This window comes from Meles meles, chromosome 11 (genome assembly GCF_922984935.1).
Source record: "Meles meles chromosome 11, mMelMel3.1 paternal haplotype, whole genome shotgun sequence".
NCBI classification, from domain to species: Eukaryota; Metazoa; Chordata; class Mammalia; order Carnivora; family Mustelidae; genus Meles; species Meles meles.
The window spans coordinates 98,159,765-98,179,780 of NC_060076.1; the positions used below are offsets into that span (position 1 = coordinate 98,159,765).

Consider the following 20,016-nt stretch of genomic DNA (forward strand, 5'->3'; position numbering starts at 1 on the left):
CTCGGCAGACCCTCCCTATAGCCACACGTTCCAGGTGGAGGGAAAGCAGGAGAGGATGGGCAGAGCGAGGTCCCGGTCTGGGTCTTGTTCACCTTGTCGTGGAAACCGGAAGAGACGAGGAAGGAGGTGGGGGTGGACCCCGTGGTCGCCCGTCCTCCAAGGCCCCATTCGTTCTGGAGGCCAAAGCAGGCCCTCCAGGAGAGCGGACCCTGATCCTTCCCTCCCACCACAGCAGGGCACACGCAGAGGCCAGCACCACTCATGAGGGAAAAACCATGTATTTTGGGGGAGCAAAGTAAGGGTGGCACGGAGAAGCCATTAGCCCATAGAGGATGTGCTAATGTGAGAAAAAAAAAGTTTTTCTCTGCACCGTTTGCGTTTCTTCTTGGAGGAAAGTTGTCCTCCCAGGAAAGGCGTGAGCAGCACACAGTGGCTGGCCGGGCGCGATGTATCTTTGGAGGAGGCAGTGCCTGGGGCAGTGGGGCTGCAGGGTGCGACATGAAGGGCCTGGTGCCAGAGATCTACACGGGCAGGGTCTGCCTGGGCACCCCGGTACCCTGGTGGGGAAGGGCCACCCGACCCCCTCGGCCTTGTTGGCATAGCTGCGGCCCCTGGGGGTGCCCTGTGGGATGGCTGTCTCCCTCATCACTCTCCTCTGCTCTTGGTGGGAGAGGACCCTGTGGTAGCAGACACTGGGGGCTGCCGAAGCCTGGAGATCCTTTTTGCACCAGCTGAACTCTGGGGCCCTGAGTCCCCAGTGAGGCACCATTTTCTCCTCCAGGATCCGCCCCACATTGGTCATGACTACCTGAGCCTCAGTAGAAGCACTGTCCATGGCCGATCTGCCCGTGACTTGTCCCCGGCCCTGGGATGATGAAGCCTTGCCCATTTGAAGGGAATCTTCCAGTCCTTTGCCTCTACTGGGAAGGAACCACTGGAGCAAGTGCTTCATCCTTCTCCTGAAGTAGTTTTCCGGAGGTGCCTCCTCCTTCTTCAGTGAGTTCTCATAGGCCTTGCTTCCCCAGGCCTCTGCTGACTCCTGGCCCTGGACGGGGCGTCTCACCTCACTGCTCTGGAGGAGCTTCAGTTCCGACAACTCTTTGTCAGGCTCTCTCGAGGGGGACCTCCTGGAGCTCTCTCTCTCCTCATGGGAGACACATGGCCTGCTCAGGTTCTTACATTGGTGCCGCAGTCCAAGGATTCCCGCCTGCCCGTAGGGGCTCTGGCCACAGGATCTTTGGCCATGTGGCACCTGGGAAGTAGGCATATCTTCACTGGATCCACTATGGAAGCCAGACAGACATCTCTGAGAAGCGAAGATGTCGGCAGTGAGGAACGCATTGGACTGACGGTCTTGTAGGAGACTCTCAGTGGCACAGTCTTGGAGGAGGACCCCAGTCTCACAGTCTTGAAGGAGCATGGTCGGGGTGGCAGCCCGAGGCCAATTCTCTGACTCCATCAACTTCCAGGGCTCCGATCCCCTCTGCCATGCCTCAAGGCATAGCTCTTTGGGGTCTTGGGCGACCAACTTTGTAGGTTGTGGGGGGCTGTCGCTTTTCCCTGAAGACCCTGATCTTCTCAGCTCGCCACGGAGGCCTTGGTTCTTGGCCAGCACACGGTGTTCTAAGGTGACTCCCCAGGCAGGGCCCTCCTCGACCTCCCCCGCATCCCCAGGCTCTTCGGCACTCAAATCCTGAGGCTCTAAGTTGAGCTCTACCACAGTCACGTCCCATGAGGCCAGATCCCCATTCACCCTCCTTGGCTCCATTGTGGCCATTGCTGGGCTTGGACTCGACTCCAAGGTGCTGTTCATAAAAGTCCTTGAGGCAGTCTCACTGTGCCAGATTCTGCCCACAAAGCTGTATGTGAAGGTCTGAGGAGGTGTCCTGGCCCTCTGTCCAGCAGGAGGGACACCCCCAGGTGAGGTCCCTTCAAGAGCCTGCTGCATTTCCTCACACGTAGGCTGGGGAGCACCGAGGGAACCCATCCAGGTGGGATAAGACTCTTTCATCACCTCTCCTTGATAGGACTGAGGAGGATTTCCCTTGAACTTGGTCCCCAAGCCAGCCTTGGATAAGCAGGTGGCTGAGAGGGGACCGGAGGACCAGGAGAGGAGGAAGCCCTTCTTCAACTTGAAGAGGTTTATAGGCTTGAGAACCTTGAGGGGGAGGCCCCACCGGTGCTTCACCCTGAGCTTTATGATATGAGCTTCTAGCATCCGCTGAGCGTATGGACTGAGGATGGAAAAATCATGGGAGGTGGTCATGCAGGGCTCCCAACACTTGGAAAGTGCTGGCTTTCCAGGTTTCCCATGAGGGCTTGGCTTTCTGGGAAGGTCTGAGGTGTGGTGGGCAGCAAGCCTGGAAGGATGAATATCTAAAGGCATCTGACCCTCTCTGGACTGCCCCACCTTCCTGAAATGGGCTCTCAGGTCCTTTTCTGGGCGCTTCTCATCTTCACTGCTTGTGGAGGGCTTCAAGTCTGTGTCTGACTCCTCACGATTTCTTCCTGGCGCCTTCCCTGGAGAGCTTGTTGCACCCCTGTGTGGATGTCTCCAGATCCTCCCTGCACTGGACCTTGAATCCTTGCCCAGGATTTTTCCTGGCACAGTCCTTCCTGAGTACCTGGACCTGGTCTTCTGCGTCACCTGGCAGCTTCCATCCATAGACTCAGACTCAGACGTGGGACTGTGCCAGCTGCATGCCTGGGGCACCTTCTGGAACTCTTGGTGAGGCTGTATCTTCAGGGATAGCTGGATCCTGCGGGGCAGGCCCCTTTCTTGCTTCATGAGCCTCTTCCAAAGGTGCCACTCCAGTTGCTCCCGGAGCTCAGTGTCAATCAAGTCCCCAGGAAGGACACAGACTGACCCATGGCCCTCAGGGGCCTGGCCACCCTGCGGAAGGTCAGGAGCAGCTTGGGTAAAGATTTCCTGAGATCTTTTCACTACAGGGGGTACCTCGCCACTTTCTAGTTGCTTCTTCAGAAAGTGACATTCCAGGTTTTGAATGACAGTTGACATGTAAGACGGTGTCTTCTGGGCTCCAGGACAAGACACCTTGCAGTTCCCCATCTCAGGTGGCAGAGAAGGCGGTCCAACTGGGACAGAGGGTGCAAGGCGTGCCTGGGTCTGGGGCTGAGCTACAGGTGGGAGTTGGGGCTGATCCAGAGGGAGGGGCTGGGGCTGAGCCAGAGGCTGGGGCAGGGACTGGGACAAGTTCCTGGTCAAGGGTTGGGGCGGGGCCGAAGTGTCCTGTAAGTCCTGGGTCAGGGAGAGGTGTGGAGCCACACTGGCCTGAATCTGGAGTGGCAAGACAGGAGAGAGCTCATTGAATATGATGGATGGGAGTTCCAGTGGGGGATCAGTCACCCTGACCGTGGCTACCAGGGACTCGCTGTGCAGAAAAGGGAGACCCCAGAAGAGCTGGCTGCATTTCTGCTCCAAATTTTCCCCTGGAATCTTGGGATGTGGGGGCTTCTCAGGACCGAGCAGCTGTTTTGCTTTGTCCCTCATGCTCCAGAAGGATGGGCAGCCCATGGTGTCCTGCCTGTCACCTGGATACTTGAACATTCTCCCAAAAGAGGTCAGCTGGTATTTTGACCTTTCCTTCTTTTCCTTCTCCTTCCAAAACTTCAGTTCTGTTCTCTTGGTGATTAGTATCCCCAGAAGCTTCTGGATGTCTGGGTTATTGAGAGGGGGGATGCTAGTCTCTCCCTGTCTGTGTGGGGGGTCTCCCCAGAACAAGGCCTCTGGTGGACCGTGGGACAGAGGCGCTTGATGGGACTCCAAGCGTGTTGAGGTGGACAGGTTCCAGGCATTGGCAGCCCGCGGCCACCAGGACAGGGTGGAAATGGGGCAGCATGAGTGGCCCAGGTCCAAGATGACTGGGCCAGGAGAAGTCATCCTGTCAGCTGACCAAGGCATGTGCGGACCCAGGCTTTGTGGGATGGGGCACGGCGGGGATGCTCTTGAGTCACACTGAGGGAGAGTCAAAGGAGAGTCTAGCCGCTCTGGGGCCAAGGAGGCTGTCAGAGGCCGTGGGGAGGCGTCCAAAGGAGGGAGACATGGCGGGGAAGAGGGAAGAGCAAGGGGCTGGTGCGAAAAGCCATCCGGGGGGAGAAAAGACTCTGCTGGCCAGGAAGTACTCAGGGAGGAGTGTGAAACCACAGAAATTGAGGAGGTCATTGGTCCTGCTGGCAGGGTGGAGGCCAGAGGTCGAAGGGTCCCCCTCAGTGTAGTGTGGGCAGGTGATGGCGCCACAGTGGGAGGAGCGTCTTCCACAGGCTCCCTGCATGGCTGACTGGATCCAGCTAGCGCCCCTCGGCACACCTGCCTGGGGGCTGCTTGGTGTAAGAACTGGTGAACGGTGCCCTGGTCAGAGAGCCTTGCCAGGTGACTGCAAGAGACAGGAGGCGTGAGCTGCTGCTGCTGCAGCCGGGGCCGGGATTGGTCCCCATGGCCCTGCACACGCCACACCCATGTCACAATGCCCCTGCTGTCCCTAAGCCTGGAGCTTTGGTCACAGTCTGTCCCCATGGCTCCTCCCAGTCTCCCTGAACAGCCCCAGAGGCTGTTCTCTGCAGCCCAGGGGCCATACCATAGACTTGGGGAGGCCCAACCAGGGGAGAAGGGGACATATTCTTTACCTTTGCAGGAGGGAGAACAGGTCCTGAACCTCTTCCAGATCTTGTAGGCAACCTCTGAAAACTAGAAACAGGAGACCGGGTCACAGCGGAAGGCGGGGCAGAGGGGTCTTACAGAAGGCTGGGTACAATGTCCCTTTAGGGGAGACCTTTGGGGGATTGGGCTCGGGAGCCCCAAAGAGCACTGTCCAAGGCCACATGCTCACACGGTGATTACAGGGTTCATGATAGGTGTCGCTTTGTCTTTTCCAAAGTGCTTCCTAGTTCATGACCTTGCTGGAGGAGGAAGAACTGTGTGGCCTCACAGAGGAATCTGAGTGGAGTTGAACAGCTTGTCCACAGTGGGAGCGGGAGGTCATTCCCCCAGTCCAGGCCCTGGGGCCCCTGCTGGGTGACACCCATTTCCAGCCCCTTAGGGTTTTGTTCTGGCACAGAATCTGGAAAGCCTCCACGTTCCCCTCTTCCTCCAAGGGGCCCCACCTCAGGGCTCTGTTTCCTGAGGGATGGGCTCAGGCCCTGGTGTCCTGGAGACCTTGGGGCTGGGGCCTCAGCGCAGGGGGCACAGTGTAACTGGGGCACGCAGGGGTGAGTGGCAGACGCTCACCTTTCAGAGTCTGGTTTTTCTTCCTTCTGTTGCTCCTTCTCTGTGGCCCCACTTGGTACTGAGATAAGAGAACACGGAGAGACTGGGACCCCCGCCCCAGCAGCAGGTGACCCAATGCTCAGGGACCTGACCTCCACTAGAGAGGCAGCTCTTAACCTCTGGTCCTCAGCCACCAGTCACTGTGTTTGGGACACTGTCCTGCACCCCTCCACCACACCTGGACTCTGACCTGAGATCTTTGGGGAGAAATCCTCGTGTCCCTCTAACCCCTGCCTGGTCTGGCTTGTCCTGGATGGATGGTGGTCTACTCTCTCCTGACAATTCTATTCTTTCCCATCTCAGGAGTCTCTCCAGTGACTCAGAAAAGTGGAAAGAACAATAGAAAAGAAGATAGAATCACACTCTGCTGGGTCTGGACCAAGGGTTCCTTACCTTCCTGCTCTTCCTGTGTTTCTTGCATGGTGCTGAGGATGGATCAGGCTGGAAATAGGAAAGTAAGAGGAATAAGAGCCCCAGTCCCCATATGAAGGCAAGGGTGGCATTAAATGCCCAGGTAGTGGGACTGGAGCTCAGCCAACCATCAGTAAAGAATTCCTGAGGGAAGAGATACTTCTCCATCTCTTTCCTCTGAAAAGCATAGTGTCTGATCGTACTGCTGTCCTCAGGCAACTGAGCCCTGAGAGTTAGTGACCGATCACAATGCTGCCCTCAGGCAACTGAGCCCTGGGTGTGGAGGTGCAGACACAAGCCCCACGCCCACATCACAGAGCTGTGGTCTGGTCACAAAGGGCCCTTGAGGGCAGGTAAAGGACACACGTAGCTGGACCACATCCCCTCTCCAGCACCAGCCCTGTAGCTCCGTCTTCCCTCCGCCTCCCCAGGCCTGACACTCCTACCTGCTCACGGTGCTAGAGATAGTCCTTTGTCAATTTGCCTTTCATCCTGCGTGGAGCTCAGAGAACACCTGGTCCCCATGGGATCTCCAGTTGCGCTCCATCAGTTTCATTGTTTTTAAAAATCTGGAGTTGTCCTTGGAATTTTGGTTAATTCCCAGGAACTTTTTTCCTCTGTCTGCAGCTCCAGTCTCCCCACATAATATGTTCTTGCCTTGCATCACCCTAGTACAAAATAAACTCAAAAATTTTTTTGTGCTTCTTTAGCCATGTGCATTTTGAAAACATCTTAAGATGTTTTATTTCAATTAATCTTCACTACCTTCAGCTAGAGGGACTTAGAAAATTAATGATTATTCCAAATTTAGAACTAAGTAAGTACAAAACAAAGTGAAATATCTAAACCTCCCGGGTATGTTTCTCAGTCATTTATAGTGTTTTTCCTTCTGAGATGAGCAGAGAGTAAACTGCTGAAACACTTTCACAACATTCTGTATAGGCACAAATGCACGTGCTCACACACATTACTTAACAAATCCAGCATGTTCAAATCTTGGAATCAAGTTTTTGTTTTGTTTTGTTTTTGCTTTTTTTCAGTTCAGAGATTTCCTTTAGTAATTCTTGTAAGTTTGTGTATCTGGGAATATCTTTATTTTTCCTTCATTTTTGAAAGACAGATTTGCTAGGTATGGAATTCTGGATTGACAATTTTTTTGAAAGATTTATTTCTTTATTTGAGAGATATAGAGAGAGTGCCTGTGTGCACAAGTGGGGGGAGGAGCAGAGGGAGCAGGATGGAGACCCCCCACTGAACAGGGCGCCTCACATGGGGCTTGATCCCAGTTCCCTGAGATCATGACCTGAGCTGAAATGAAGAATCAGATGCCCAACAGAATGAGCCACCCAGGCACCTGGACAAGTTTTTCTCTTTCAGCTTTTTGACTAGTGTCATTTCAGGGCCTTTCCCCCACTGGATCTGACTAGAAGTCAGTGGTTAATCTAATGCAGTCCTCTGTATATGAAGGGACATTTTTGTCTTGCAATTTCAAAATTTCTCCTTTGTTTTTCCATGGTGCGACTGTGACATACCTAAGAGCAGATCTGCTTGTTTTTATTTTATTGCAATTAAATATTGACTCTATAATTAAGGGTTTCCATCAAATTTGATACGATTTCAGCCATTATTTCTACAAATATTCGGTCTTCCTCCCCATTTCTCCTTTCTTTCTTTTTTTTTCCCATTTTATTTATTTTTTCAGCGTAACAGTATTCATTCTTTTTGCACAACACCCAGTGCTCCATGCAAAACGTGCCCTCCCCATTACCCACCACCTGTTCCCCCAACCTCCCACCCCTGACCCTTCAAAACCCTCAGGTTGTTTTTCAGAGTCCATAGTCTCTTATGGTTCGCCTCCCCTCCCCAATGTCCATAGCCCACTCCCCCTCTCCCAATCCCACCTCCCCCCAGCAACCCCCAGTTTGTTTTGTGAGATTAAGAGTCATTTATGGTTTGTCTCCCTCCCAATCCCATCTTGTTTCATTTATTCTTCTCCTATCCCCCTACCCCCCCCATGTTGATTCTCCATGTCCTCATATCAGGGAGATCATATGATAGTTGTCTTTCTCCGATTGACTTATTTCACTAAGCATGATACCATCTAGTTCCATCCACATCGTCGCAAATGGCAAGATTTCATTTCTTTTGATGGCTGCATAGTATTCCATTGTGTATATATACCACCTCTTCTTTATCCATTCATCTGTTGATGGACATCTAGGTCCTTTCCATAGTCTGGCTATTGTAGACATTGCTGCTATAAACATTCGGGTACACGTGCCCCTTCGGATCACTATGTTTGTATCTTTAGGGTAAATACCCAGTAGTGCAATTGCTGGGTCATAGGGTAGTTCTATTTTCAACATTTTGAGGAACCTCCATGCTGTTTTCCAGAGTGGTTGCACCAGCTTGCATTCCCACCAACAGTGGAGGAGGGTTCCCCTTTCTCCGCATCCTCGCCAGCATCTGTCATTTCCTGACTTGTTAATTTTAGCCATTCTGACTGGTGTGAGGTGATATCTCATTGTGGTTTTGATTTGTATTTCCCTGATGCTGAGTGACGTGGAGCACTTTTTCATGTGTCTGTTGGCCATCTGGATGTCTTCTTTGCAGAAATGTCTGTTCATGTCCTCTGCCCATTTCTTGATTGGATTGTTTGTTCTTTGGGTGTTGAGTTTGCTAAGTTCCTTATAGATTTTGGATACTAGCCCTTTATCTGATATGTCGTTTGCAAATATCTTCTCCCATTCTGTCAGTTGTCTTTTGGTTTTGTTCACTGTTTCCTTTGCTGTGCAAAAGCTTTTGATCTTGATGAAATCCCAATAGTTCATTTTTGCCCTTGCTTCCCTTGCCTTTGCCGTTGTTCCTAGGAAGATGTTGCTGCGGCTGAGGTCGAAGAGGTTGCTGCCTGCATTCTCCTCAAGGATTTTGATGGATTCCTTTCTCACATTGAGGTCCTTCATCCATTTGGAGTCTATTTTCGTGTGTGGTGTAAGGAAGTGGTCCAATTTCATTTTTCTGCATGTGGCTGTCCAATTTTCCCAGCACCATTTATTGAAGAGGCTGTCTTTTTTCCATTGGACATTCTTTCCTGCTTTGTCGAAGATTAGTTGACCATAGAGTTGAGGGTCGATTTCTGGGCTCTCTATTCTGTTCCACTGATCTATGTGTCTGTTTTTGTGCCAGTACCATGCTGTCTTGATGATGACAGCTTTGTAATAGAGCTTGAAGTCCGGAATTGTGATGCCACCAACTTTGGCTTTGTTCTTCAATATTCCTTTGGCTATTCGAGGTCTTTCCTGGTTCCATATAAATTTTAGGATTATTTGTTCCATTTCTTTGAAAAAAATGGATGGTATTTTGATAGGGATTGCATTAAATGTGTAGATTGCTTTAGGTAGCATAGACATTTTCACAATATTTATTCTTCCAATCCAGGAGCATGGAACATTTTTCCATTTTTTTGTGTCTTCCTCAATTTCTTTCATGAGTACTTTATAATTTTCTGTGTATAGATTCTTAGTCTCTTTGGTTAGGTTTATTCCTAGGTATCTTATAGTTTTGGGTACAATTGTAAATGGGATTGACTCCTTAATTTCTCTTTCTTCAGTCGTGTTGTTGGTGTACAGAAATGCAACTGATTTCTGTGCATTGATTTTATATCCTGACACTTTACTGAATTCCTGTACAAGTTCTAGCAGTTTTGGAGTGGAGTCTTTTGGGTTTTCCACATATAGTATCATATCATCTGCAAAGAGTGATAGTTTGACTTCTTCTTTACCAATTTGGATGCCTTTAATTTCTTTTTATTGTCTGATTGCTGAGGCTAGGACTTCTAGTACTATGTTGAATAGCAGTGGTGATAATGGACATCCCTGCCGTGTTCCTGACCTTAACGGAAAAGCTTTCAGTTTTTCTCCATTGAGAATGATATTTGCGGTGGGTTTTTCATAGATGGCTTTGATAATATTGAGGTATGTGCCCTCTATCCCCACACTTTGAAGAGTTTTGATCAGGAAGGGATGCTGTACTTTGTCAAATGCTTTTTCAGCATCTATGGAGAGTATCATATGGTTCTTGTTCTTTCTTTTATTAATGTGTTCTATCACATTGATTGATTTGCGGATGTTGAACCAACCCTGCAGCCCTGGAATAAATCCCACTTGATCGTGGTGAATAATCCTTTTAATGTACTGTTGAATCCTATTGGCTAGTATTTTGGCGAGAATTTTTGCGTCTGTGTTCATCAAGGATATTGGTCTGTAGTTCTCTTTTTTGGTGGGATCCTTGTCTGGTTTGGGGATCAAGGTGATGCTGGCCTCATAAAATGAGTTTGGAAGTTTTCCTTCCGTTTCTATTTTTTGGAACAGTTTCAGGAGAATAGGAATTAGTTCTTCTTTAAATGTTTGGTAGAATTCCCCTGGGAAGCCGTCTGGCCCTGGGCTTTTGTTTGTTTGGAGATTTTGGATGACTATTTCAATCTCCTTACTGGTTATGGGCCTGTTCAGGTTTTCTATTTCTTCCTGGTTCAGTTGTGGTAGTTTATATGTCTCTAGGAATGCATCCATTTCTTCCAGATTGTCCAATTTGTTGGCGTAGAGTTGCTCATAGTATGTTCTTATAATTGTCTGTATTTCTTTGGTGTTAGTTGTGATCTCTCCTCTTTCATTCATGATTTTATTGATTTGGGTCCTTTCTCTTTTCTTTTTGATGAGTCTGGCCAGGGGTTTAATCAATCTTATTGATTCTTTCAAAGAACCAGCTCCTAGTTTCATTGATTTTTTCTATTGTTTTTTTGGTTTCTATTTCATTGGTTTCTGCTCTGATCTTTATGATTTCTCTTCTCCTGCTGGGTTTAGGGTTTCTTTCCTGTTCTTTCTCCAGCTCCTTTACGTGTAGGGTTAGGTTGTGTACTTGAGACCTTTCTTGTTTCTTGAGAAAGGCTTGTACTGCTATATATTTTCCTCTCAGGACTGCCTTTGCTGTGTCCCACAGATTTTGAACTGTTGTGTTTTCATTATCATTTGTTTCCATGAATTTTTTCAATTCTTCTTTAATTTCCTGGTTAACCCATTCATTCTTTAGAAGGATGCTGTCTAGTCTCCATGTATTTGGGTTCTTTCCAGCTTTCGTCTTGTGATTGAGTTCTAGCTTCAGAGCATTGTGGTCTGAAAATATGCAGGGAATAATCCTAATCTTTTGATACCGGTTGAGACCTGATTTGTGACCCAGGATGTGATCTATTCTGGAGAAGGTTCCATGTGCACTAGAGAAGAATGTGAATTCTGTTGCTTTGGGATGAAAGGTTCTGAATATATCTGTGATGTCCATCTGGTCCAGTGTGTCATTTAAGGCCTTTATTTCCTTGTTGATCTTTTGCTTGGATGATCTGTCCATTTCAGTGAGGGGAGTGTTCAAGTCCCCTACTATTATTGTATTATTATTGATGTGTTTCTTTGATTTTGTTATTAATTGGTTGATATAGTTGGCTGCTCCCACGTTAGGGGCATAGATATTTAAAATTGTTAGATCTTCTTGTTGGACAGACCCTTTGAGTAGGATATAGTGTCCTTCCTCATCTCTTATTATAGTCTTTGGCTTCAAATCTAATTGATCTGATATAAGGATTGCCACCCCAGCTTTCTTCTGATCCCCAGTAGCATGGTAAATTGTTTTCCACCCCCTCACTTTAAATCTGGAGGTGTCTTCGCGTCTAAAATGAGTTTCTTGTAGGCAACATACTGATGGGTTTTGTTTTTTTATCCATTCTGATACTCTGTGTCTTTTGATTGGGGCATTTAGCCCATTAACATTCAGGGTAACTATTGAGAGATATGAATTTAGTGCCATTATTAGTCTGTAAGGTGACTGTTACTGTATATTGTCTCTGTACCTTTCTGATCTACTACTTTTAGGCTCTCTCTTTGCTTAGAGGACCCCTTTCAAGATTTCCTGTAGAGCTGGTTTGGTGTTTGCAAATTCTTTCAGTTTTTGTTTGTCCTGGAAGCTTTTGATCTCTCCTTCTATTTTCAATGATAGCCTAGCTGGATAGAGTATTCTTGGTTGCATGTTTTTCTCGTTGAGTGCTCTGAATATATCATGCCAGCTCTTTCTGGCCTGCCAGGTCTCTGTGGATAAGTCTGCCGCCAATCTAATATTTTTACCATTGTATGTTACAGACTTCTTTTCTCGGGCTGCTTTCAGGATTTTCTCTTTGTCACTAAGACTTGTAAATTTTACTATTAGGTGACGGGGTGTGGACCTATTCTTGTTGACTTTGAGGGGGGTTCTCTGCATCTCCTGGATTTTGATGCTTGTTCCCTTTGCCATATTAGGGAAATTCTCTCCAATGATTCTCTCCAATAGACCTTCTGCTCCCCTCTCTGTTTCTTCTTCTTCTGGAATCCCAGTTATTCTAATGTTGTTTCGTCTTATGGTGTCACTTATCTCTCGAATTCTCCCCTCCTGGTCCAGTAGCTGTTTGTCCCTCTTTTGCTCAGCTTCCTTATTCTCTGTCATTTGGTCTTCTATATCACTAATTCTTTCTTCTGCCTCATTTATCCTAGCAGTGAGAGCCTCCATTTTTTATTGCACCTCATTAATCGCTTTTTTGATTTCAACTTGGTTAGATTTTAGTTCTTTAATTTCTCCAGAAAGGGCTTTAATATCTCCAGAGAGGGTTTCTCTAATATCTTCCATGCCTTTTTCGAGCCCGGCTAGAATGTTCAGAATCGTCATTCTGAACTCTTGATCTGACATATTACCCATGTCTGTGTTGATTAGGTCCCTAGCCTTCGGTACTGTCTCTTGTTCTTTTGTTTGTGGTGATTTTTTCCGCCTTGTCATTTTGTCCAGATAAGAGGATATGAAGGAGCAAATAAACTACTAAAAGGGTGGCAAAGACCCCGGAAAAATGCGCTGTAGCCAAATCAGAAGAGACCCCAAATTGTGGGGGGGAGAAAGGGGATAAAAACAGCTTCTGAAGAAAAAAGAAAAAAAAAAGAAAGAAAAAAATTTAAAAAATAAAACAAATAAAAAATATAAAAAAGAAAGAAAAAATATATATATTTAGATGAACTAGTCAAAAAACGTTAAAAAAGAAAAGGGTAAAAGTTTTAAAAAATTTAGCAGAAGAAGAAAAAAGAAAAAAGAAAAAAAATTGAAAAAAGAAAAAAAATTGAAGTAGCCGCAAGACTAAAGAATCATGGGGAGAAAGCCATGAGTTCCGTGCTTTGCTTTCTCCTCCTCTGGAATTGCTCTGCTGTCTTAGGAATTGAATCTGCTTTCTCCTTGATAGATTAACTTCGTCCTGGCTGGATATTTTGTTGATCTTCTGGGGGAGGGCCTGTTGTAGTGACTCTCAAGTGTCTTTGCCCGAGGCGGGATTGCACCGCCCTTACCGGCGGCCGGACTAAGTAATCGGCTCGGGTTCGCTTTTGGGAGCTTCTGTTCCCTGAACGCTTTCCGTAGAGTTCCGGAGGACGGGAATGAAAATGGCGGCCTCCCAGTCTCCGGCCTGGAGGAGCCGAGAGCCTGGGGCCCCACTCCTCAGTGCGCCCCCAGAGGACAGCACCCAATCACTCCCATATCCCCAGCCTCTAGCCGCGCTCCGAGCTCACCCAGCCCGCGACCAGTTCAAGGTAACCCCAAGCTGAGAGTTTAGTCCTCGGCTCTATCTCTGCAGCTGGCTTCTCCATTCTAATACCTGCGAGCTCTCCGACACTCCGACACCCCCGATCCTTCTGTGACCCTGCGGGGCCTGGGGCCACGCTGGCCCCGCGTGGGCTTCACCCCGGTTTAGCCCCTGCAGCAATGTCCCTCAGTGGAACAGACTTAAAAGTCCTGATTTTGTGCTCTGTTCCTCCGCCGCTTGCCGGGAGCCGGCCCCTCCCCCCGCGGTCTATCTTCCCGTCGTTTTAGATTCACTTCTCCGCCAGTCCTACCTTTCAGAAAGTGGTTGATTTTCTGTTTCTAGAGTTGCTGTTCTTCTTCTCTTCGCTCTCCCGTTGGATTTGTAAGTGTTTGCAATGTTTAGATAAGCTATCGAGCTGATCTCCTGCTACCTGATGTAGTCTCAGCCTGCTACTTCTCCGCCATCTTGACTCCTCCCCCTGGCTTGGTGTATTTTTTAATTATTAAATATGCACTTCTTACAACAGATTCACTTTGTATTCAAAGATAAAAATATATTGAAAGTGAAAGTATGGAAAATATACTTCATGCAAATAGTCAACCACAAGCAGGAATTAATGAAATACAGGATGGAAAACAGAAAGGATTAATGAAACCAGAACTTGATTTTTGAAAGAATCAACAAAATTGACAAACCTTTTAGCTAGAGTAAGAAAAAGAGATAAAAGTCAAATAACTAAAATGAGAAATAAAAATGGGTTCATTAAATCTGAACTTACAAAAATAAAACATGATTTTAAGAGAATACTGTGAACAACTGTGCACCAATACATTGGATGACTTAGATGAAATAGAAAAATTGCTAGAAACACACACTACCAAGACTGACTCAAGAAGAAATAGAAAATCAGAATAAATATGTAACAAGCAGAGATTGATCAGTAATCAAGTGCTGATACATGCTACAATGGCAATAAACCTTGAAATCAAGCTAAGTAAAAGAAATGAGTCACAAAAGTTACATATTGTGTACTTCCATTTATGTGAAATATTCAGAATAAGTAAAGACAGACACAGAAAACATAATGATGGTCTTTAGGTCCTGAGGAGCAGAGAGATGGGAGAATGTTTAATAGGTATGAGATTTCCTTTTGGGGTGATAGAAATGTTTTTGAACTAGACAGAGATATTAGTTGTACAACATTGTGAATGAACTATATTCCTCTGAATTTTTCACTTTAAAAGCATTTTACATTTTATGAATTAATTTATTATCCATTAAAAATACATAAGCAAAACTCATAAATCTCAAAGAAAAGGTGTAAAAACATAGTTTTAGGTTGAGATTTAAGTATTCCTCACTCAGGAACTGATAGAAAAAAAGTTAGAAAATCAAATATGATATAGGTGAACTGAACAGCACTTAGAACCAGCTTGAACAATGGATGCTCGCAGAACACTCCCTCTAGGAATAGAACACCAGTTATCTCAAATGCACATGAAAGACCATATTCTGGACTACAAATCATAAAAATCTGAAGTAAAAAAATTTAAATCATGTAAAGTACATTCTCAGGTGAAAGTATAATTAATAATAATAGAAGAGTAGCTGATATATAGGAAGAAAGTTTCTGTCAACCCTCTTAGGGTCTCTGGGTAGGTCTAAAAATTAAACTAACAAGGACATATTAAGAGGAGAAGAGATTGTAAATTTATTTAATAAAAAACTTTGCATGATACAGAAGATTTCATAAGGAAATGAAGACCCAAAGAAGAGTTAGGTCTCAGTATCTTTGCTTAGATGAGGAAGCAACCCAAGTATATCTAGATATCTAGATATATATAATCAATATTACTCAGCCATAAAGAATAATGGAAGCCTTCCATTTGCAACAACATGGATAGATCTAAAGGGTATAATGCTAAGGGAAATAAGACAAATACATATGATTTCATTCATGTGTGGAATTTAAGAAACAAAATAAATGAATAAAGAAAAAATGAAACAAACAAACAAAAAGACTTAAATACAGAAAACAAATGTGGTTGTCAGAGAGGAAATTCATGGGGAATGAGTAATATAAAGGGAATTAAGAGCACACTTATCCTGAGGGCCACTGAGAAATGTATAGAATTATTGAATCATATTGTACATCTGAAATGGATATAAACTATTTGTTAATTATATTTCAATTTAAATAATAGACATAAAAATGAAAACATAAATATAATAATAAAAGCAAAATTGCAAAATTCGCTTTCAGACAGAGACACCAGAGAAAAATAATTCCTGTGATTCTTTGCAACTATTGACCAGAAAACCATGCATGTGCCACATTGGATCCCTTCTCCTGACTGCCCCCCAGCTGCCCCGGCTCTGCCCTGAAACAGCCAGGCTCAAGGATACAGTAGCCACAGTGGGCACCACTCAGATTCCTGTCAGGCAGCACACATGCTGACCCGCACCCCCAAGCACAGTCAAATCCAAAACCATGCAGTGATTGAATCTGGAGCGGCAGGCAATCATCCTCTGAGATGACTCACAAGCATCGGACAAGCAGATCAACCAGTGACAGTATGTCCGACAACAGCTGTCCTCCTGTGATTTCAGAATTATTTTTAAATACTAAAATAATAAAAATAATAATTAAAAATTAAAAATTAACTCTCAGAACTATTGTCAAATGACCAATGGGATCTTCTGTGACAGAACCCAAGGTATGAGCCCGTGTTGTGTTGATGATATTTCTTGTCACCACTCTCCCCTTTGAAGAGAAGTGGCCATCGGCATGCAACAAATACACTCATTCTACAGCCTGAAGAAGACACACCAGACAAAAGAAAAAGCTGTCCTAAGATTGTCCCTGTCCGCCCCTAATCGGTGCATTTCCGTTCTCCCCGGTGACAGGACAGATGACTTTATAGAACCAAATAACATGGGTAATGATCACTCACTGTCATATTTTACCAAAACTGAGGCTATGCCTGATGCATGAAATAGACACAGCCAACCACCTTTAGTACACGATGTCTCGTCCGGTGACACGTGGCAACTCCTGCTCAGTGCTGCTGTTACAGCATGGCTCCCATGAGGACATTGAGGATGGCTAGTCCAAACTTCAGGTCCTCTGGAATCATGCCATGTCTCCACTCCTGGTGGAGTGGTACAAAACAGGTCGACTGGTCTCCCCAGGAACCAGTCCCTAAACATCCATGGAGCTTTAGACTCCATCGGATTCCCTAATAGTGACAGGTCCAGCACCATCCTCTATCAGCTGTCCAGGTGGAAGCCATTCTTCAGAACACAAACAAATTATGAAAAGAGAGGTCTCCATGGAGTAGACGTCACACATCACAGAACATTTTCAACATTCGGGGCAGACATGAAAGGCTCAGGAGCAGACAGCTATTGCGCTCACTGCGTTTTCACCCAGGACAAGTTAGTTGAGAATGTGAGATAGCAATGAGGAATGAGGAAAACATATATATAAATTTTTTTCTTCACATAAAGAACCAGATTCCATGAGTCGCCCCTTGGAAAAGAGGTTCCAGCAGGATCAGGTCACTTGGTCATCTAACTGGTTACAGTCTGACATATAGGCAGAAAGCACACTTTTGTTGTGTTGAAGAGTTTACTCCAGAGATTTGGGGATGGCTTGTTCAGACAGTAGCCGTGCCCATGACCACCTGTGTGATGTTAGAGCCCAGTGCACGTGAGGGCACATGGCACAGCCTCACACCTCTACTGCTGGCCAGGCACAGTGTCAGTTTCTCTTACTCATCTGCTCTGTGCCATGGGCTGCCGTCCACTGTGAAATGGGAGCGTGCTGATATCCTCCCTCTCTGGGATATCAGAACAACTGAAAAACAAATCAACAGAAGAATGTTCAAGTATAATTGTATTCTTTCCAAATACTGGAAGATATTTTACATGATCTCTCACTGTGGCTTTCTCTAATACTTTAAACACGGACATGATGGTCACAGAGCAGGGGCTCTGGCATCAGGCAGGACTTCATGTTCAGGACATATGTACAAACTGGGTGCATGGGTCAAATGAAGTTAGTCGGCTTATGAGGTGGCCTTGGACTTTACCTAAAGATTAGAGAACACTGGTTAGTGTCTAGGATAAAGGAACTCTAAGTAAATATTTGTAAGTCTTACTGTGGGGAATATTTTCTTAATTACAGTGCATTCTAGCTAGCTATCTCTGGTCTGAAATGGGTGAATTAAAACAAAATTTTTTAAAACTTGCAAAATAAAGTAAAATCTGTAAAAATAAGGTTCTCAAGTTTGCTTTTACAAGGTAAGGAGACCCCCAAGAATTATGTCCCATTTTGCAGAATCATTGAAACTTTCCAAAGAGGAGCTACACAGACGTAGACAGCAACCCAGTTTCATAGTGGCCACACCTCCCAAGTAGAATTTCCACCTTGTCGGTGGCTGAACACAACTTTGCTAGGAGCAACATATTTTCTGTGATTTTTCGAGATCCTCCCACCTCCTTCTTCCCTTCCCACAACAGTCTCCAGGATAACCCCTGCTCGATCTCCCTAGATCTCGCCACTGCTGATTGCCTTCTCATTCGCTGCATCCTCTCGAAACCCTGTACACACCCCATGCAAAATTCAACCCCCAGAGAATGTAGAGAAAGCTCTGTTCATTACACACATGCCTGCTTCCCGGAGCAGTTGATTTCATGTCCATAAAGTGGGAATTGATTAAATAAATGTGATATACCCAGACCACAGAATATCTTGTAAGCCTCAGTAAAATAGCTAAATTACATTAATTCATAAAACAGGCACGTGGGGTTAAGTACCAAAAGTAGGCTGCAAGTAGTCTGATACAATGTGTACATATGTGTTTAGAAAGCGAGGTAACTGTGACATGCAATTCATTGCCATGGGGGCACTGAAAATGAACATGTGTTTACTGATTATGTATCCTCTATCATTTATTATTATTATTTCTTCTTTATTAATTATTTTATTAGCATATAATGCATTATTTGCTCCACAGGTACAGCTCTGTGAATCGTCAGGCTTTCACATTATTTCTGTTTGAATTTTGTACAAGTGTATTTTCTAGTCACAAATAGTAGAAAATGAACAACTTTATTTTATAAGAAAGATAATGTGCTGTACTTTGGTAATACAAAGAGGGGGATATATCAAGACTAAAATATTAGAATATGAGATTATTTCCTACAAAAATGGATTTTTTTTTTTGGACAATTTAGTCATCAGAATTTATCTTTTAAATGGTGCTTTATGTGGCTGCCTGTTTATGTGGGCCCAGATACAAACTCTTCGCTTGGGGTCCTAGGAACAAAAATAACACAACAACGCAAAATCAAAATGTTAGAAGATACTCAGTCCAAACTCTAACCATAATTAAGGTAAATTTCTCTAAAGCTATTATACGTCAGTGAACATACCCCACCTACAAGAAAAACCCACTTAAGCATAAGTTGTATAAAATTGCATTTGCATTGCTTTTTTTTTTTAAAGATTTTATTTATTTATTTGACAGAGAGAGAGATCACAAGTAGGCAGAGAGGCAGGCAGAGAGAGAGGAGGAAGCAGGCTCCCCGCGGAGCAGAGAGCCCGATGCGGGGCTCGATCCCAGGACCCCGACGGCTCAATCCACTGAGCCACCCAGGCGCCCCTGCATTGCTTTTAATGGAAGATTCACCTGCATTCCCACTTGTTTAGAGGGCACACCTCTTTCCAGCACAGGCCACTCTCTTTCCTAGGCCAGCAGGCCTTTCAGCCTCCTCCAGGCAGTGGCACTGTCTTCCAGCACTAAGTACCCGCACAGAAGTGAAGGTGGGAGGCCTCGCTCTGGGCTTCCATGCCCTTCTACATTGTTACACTGTTCAGTGATATTTTTGCAGCTTTTGAGGTTTGGGCTCCCTCTTCCGGACAACCCGTTTCACATCACCAGTTTGCTTCCCTAAAAGCAGAGCACGTAGATGACGGAGCGTTCTGGCCAAAATGAGATCAAACCATAATTTCTGACAGTTTGGGGTAATCCTATTTCTAACACCAGAGGTAAGTTGTTTGCTGAGTTCCCACAGGAGTCAGAGAAGGGTTTGTGGGCTTTAGCAACAAGAGCATCTGAAATTGCAGGACCCCCCTTCAGCCCAGACCTGAGAACCATCAGCTCCAGGCTCTGTGGCTAAGCATCCCACTGTAACACTGAGAGAGGGCAAAGAGGCTGACAGGCAGCGTATCCAACGCAGCTGCTCCTGAGGGATGTGAGGTATGGTGATGTAAACAGGCTCGTGAGACCCAAATTCAGAGCACTCGGGACTGTCTGCAGCCCTTACACATGTACCCCATTATTTTACAACCACACAGGGGCTTCTCAGTAAACCCAAACAAAGACAGGAATCGTTTCTGAAATGCCAGGGTAATGGGCTTTGGAGAGATGTTTGGGGGTAGGGGTCACCTTGGGTATTGCCATTAGAGCTCTGGTCCCCAGGCAGGAGGGCTCGATTCCCTTTCAGACTCTGCTGCCAACAGGATGCTAGGCCCTGGTGGATCTACACTTCATGTGTAACCTAAGAGAACCGGTCAAGAGTGGTACCTTTGGCTGCCTTTGGCTCCTGCTGTCCACAGGCTGCTCAGGCAGATGACTGAGATAAAACACCCTTCTCTGTCTGAAAAGCTGGACTGTACCAA

At 45.9% G+C, this 20,016-nt stretch overlaps 1 protein-coding gene across 1 annotated transcript; it reads right to left on the reverse strand.

The window, feature by feature from the left end:
* Positions 1–337: 337 nt before the first annotated feature.
* LOC123952654 (spermatogenesis-associated protein 31E1-like) lies at positions 338–5,863 on the reverse strand. The gene is made up of 4 exons (XM_046021907.1): positions 5,678–5,863; positions 5,246–5,303; positions 4,645–4,705; positions 338–4,394 (listed from the first exon to the last, which is right to left on the reverse strand). Exons 1-4 carry the CDS (start codon positions 5,861–5,863, stop codon positions 338–340), a joined length of 4,362 nt encoding a protein of 1,453 aa, XP_045877863.1.
* Positions 5,864–20,016: the final 14,153 nt, after the last annotated feature.

Bases quoted from the DNA above. Each gene is read 5' to 3' on its own strand.
- LOC123952654 (XM_046021907.1), bottom strand. From the start codon at position 5,863: ATGGAGAAGTATCTCTTCCCTCAGGAATTCTTTACTGATGGTTGGCTG. The intron at 5,304-5,677 runs GTAAGGAACCCT...CTCTTATCTCAG, and splicing joins AACACAGGAAGAGCAGGAAG to TACCAAGTGGGGCCACAGAG. The intron at 4,706-5,245 runs GTGAGCGTCTGC...TCCTGTTTCTAG, and splicing joins GAAAAACCAGACTCTGAAAG to TTTTCAGAGGTTGCCTACAA.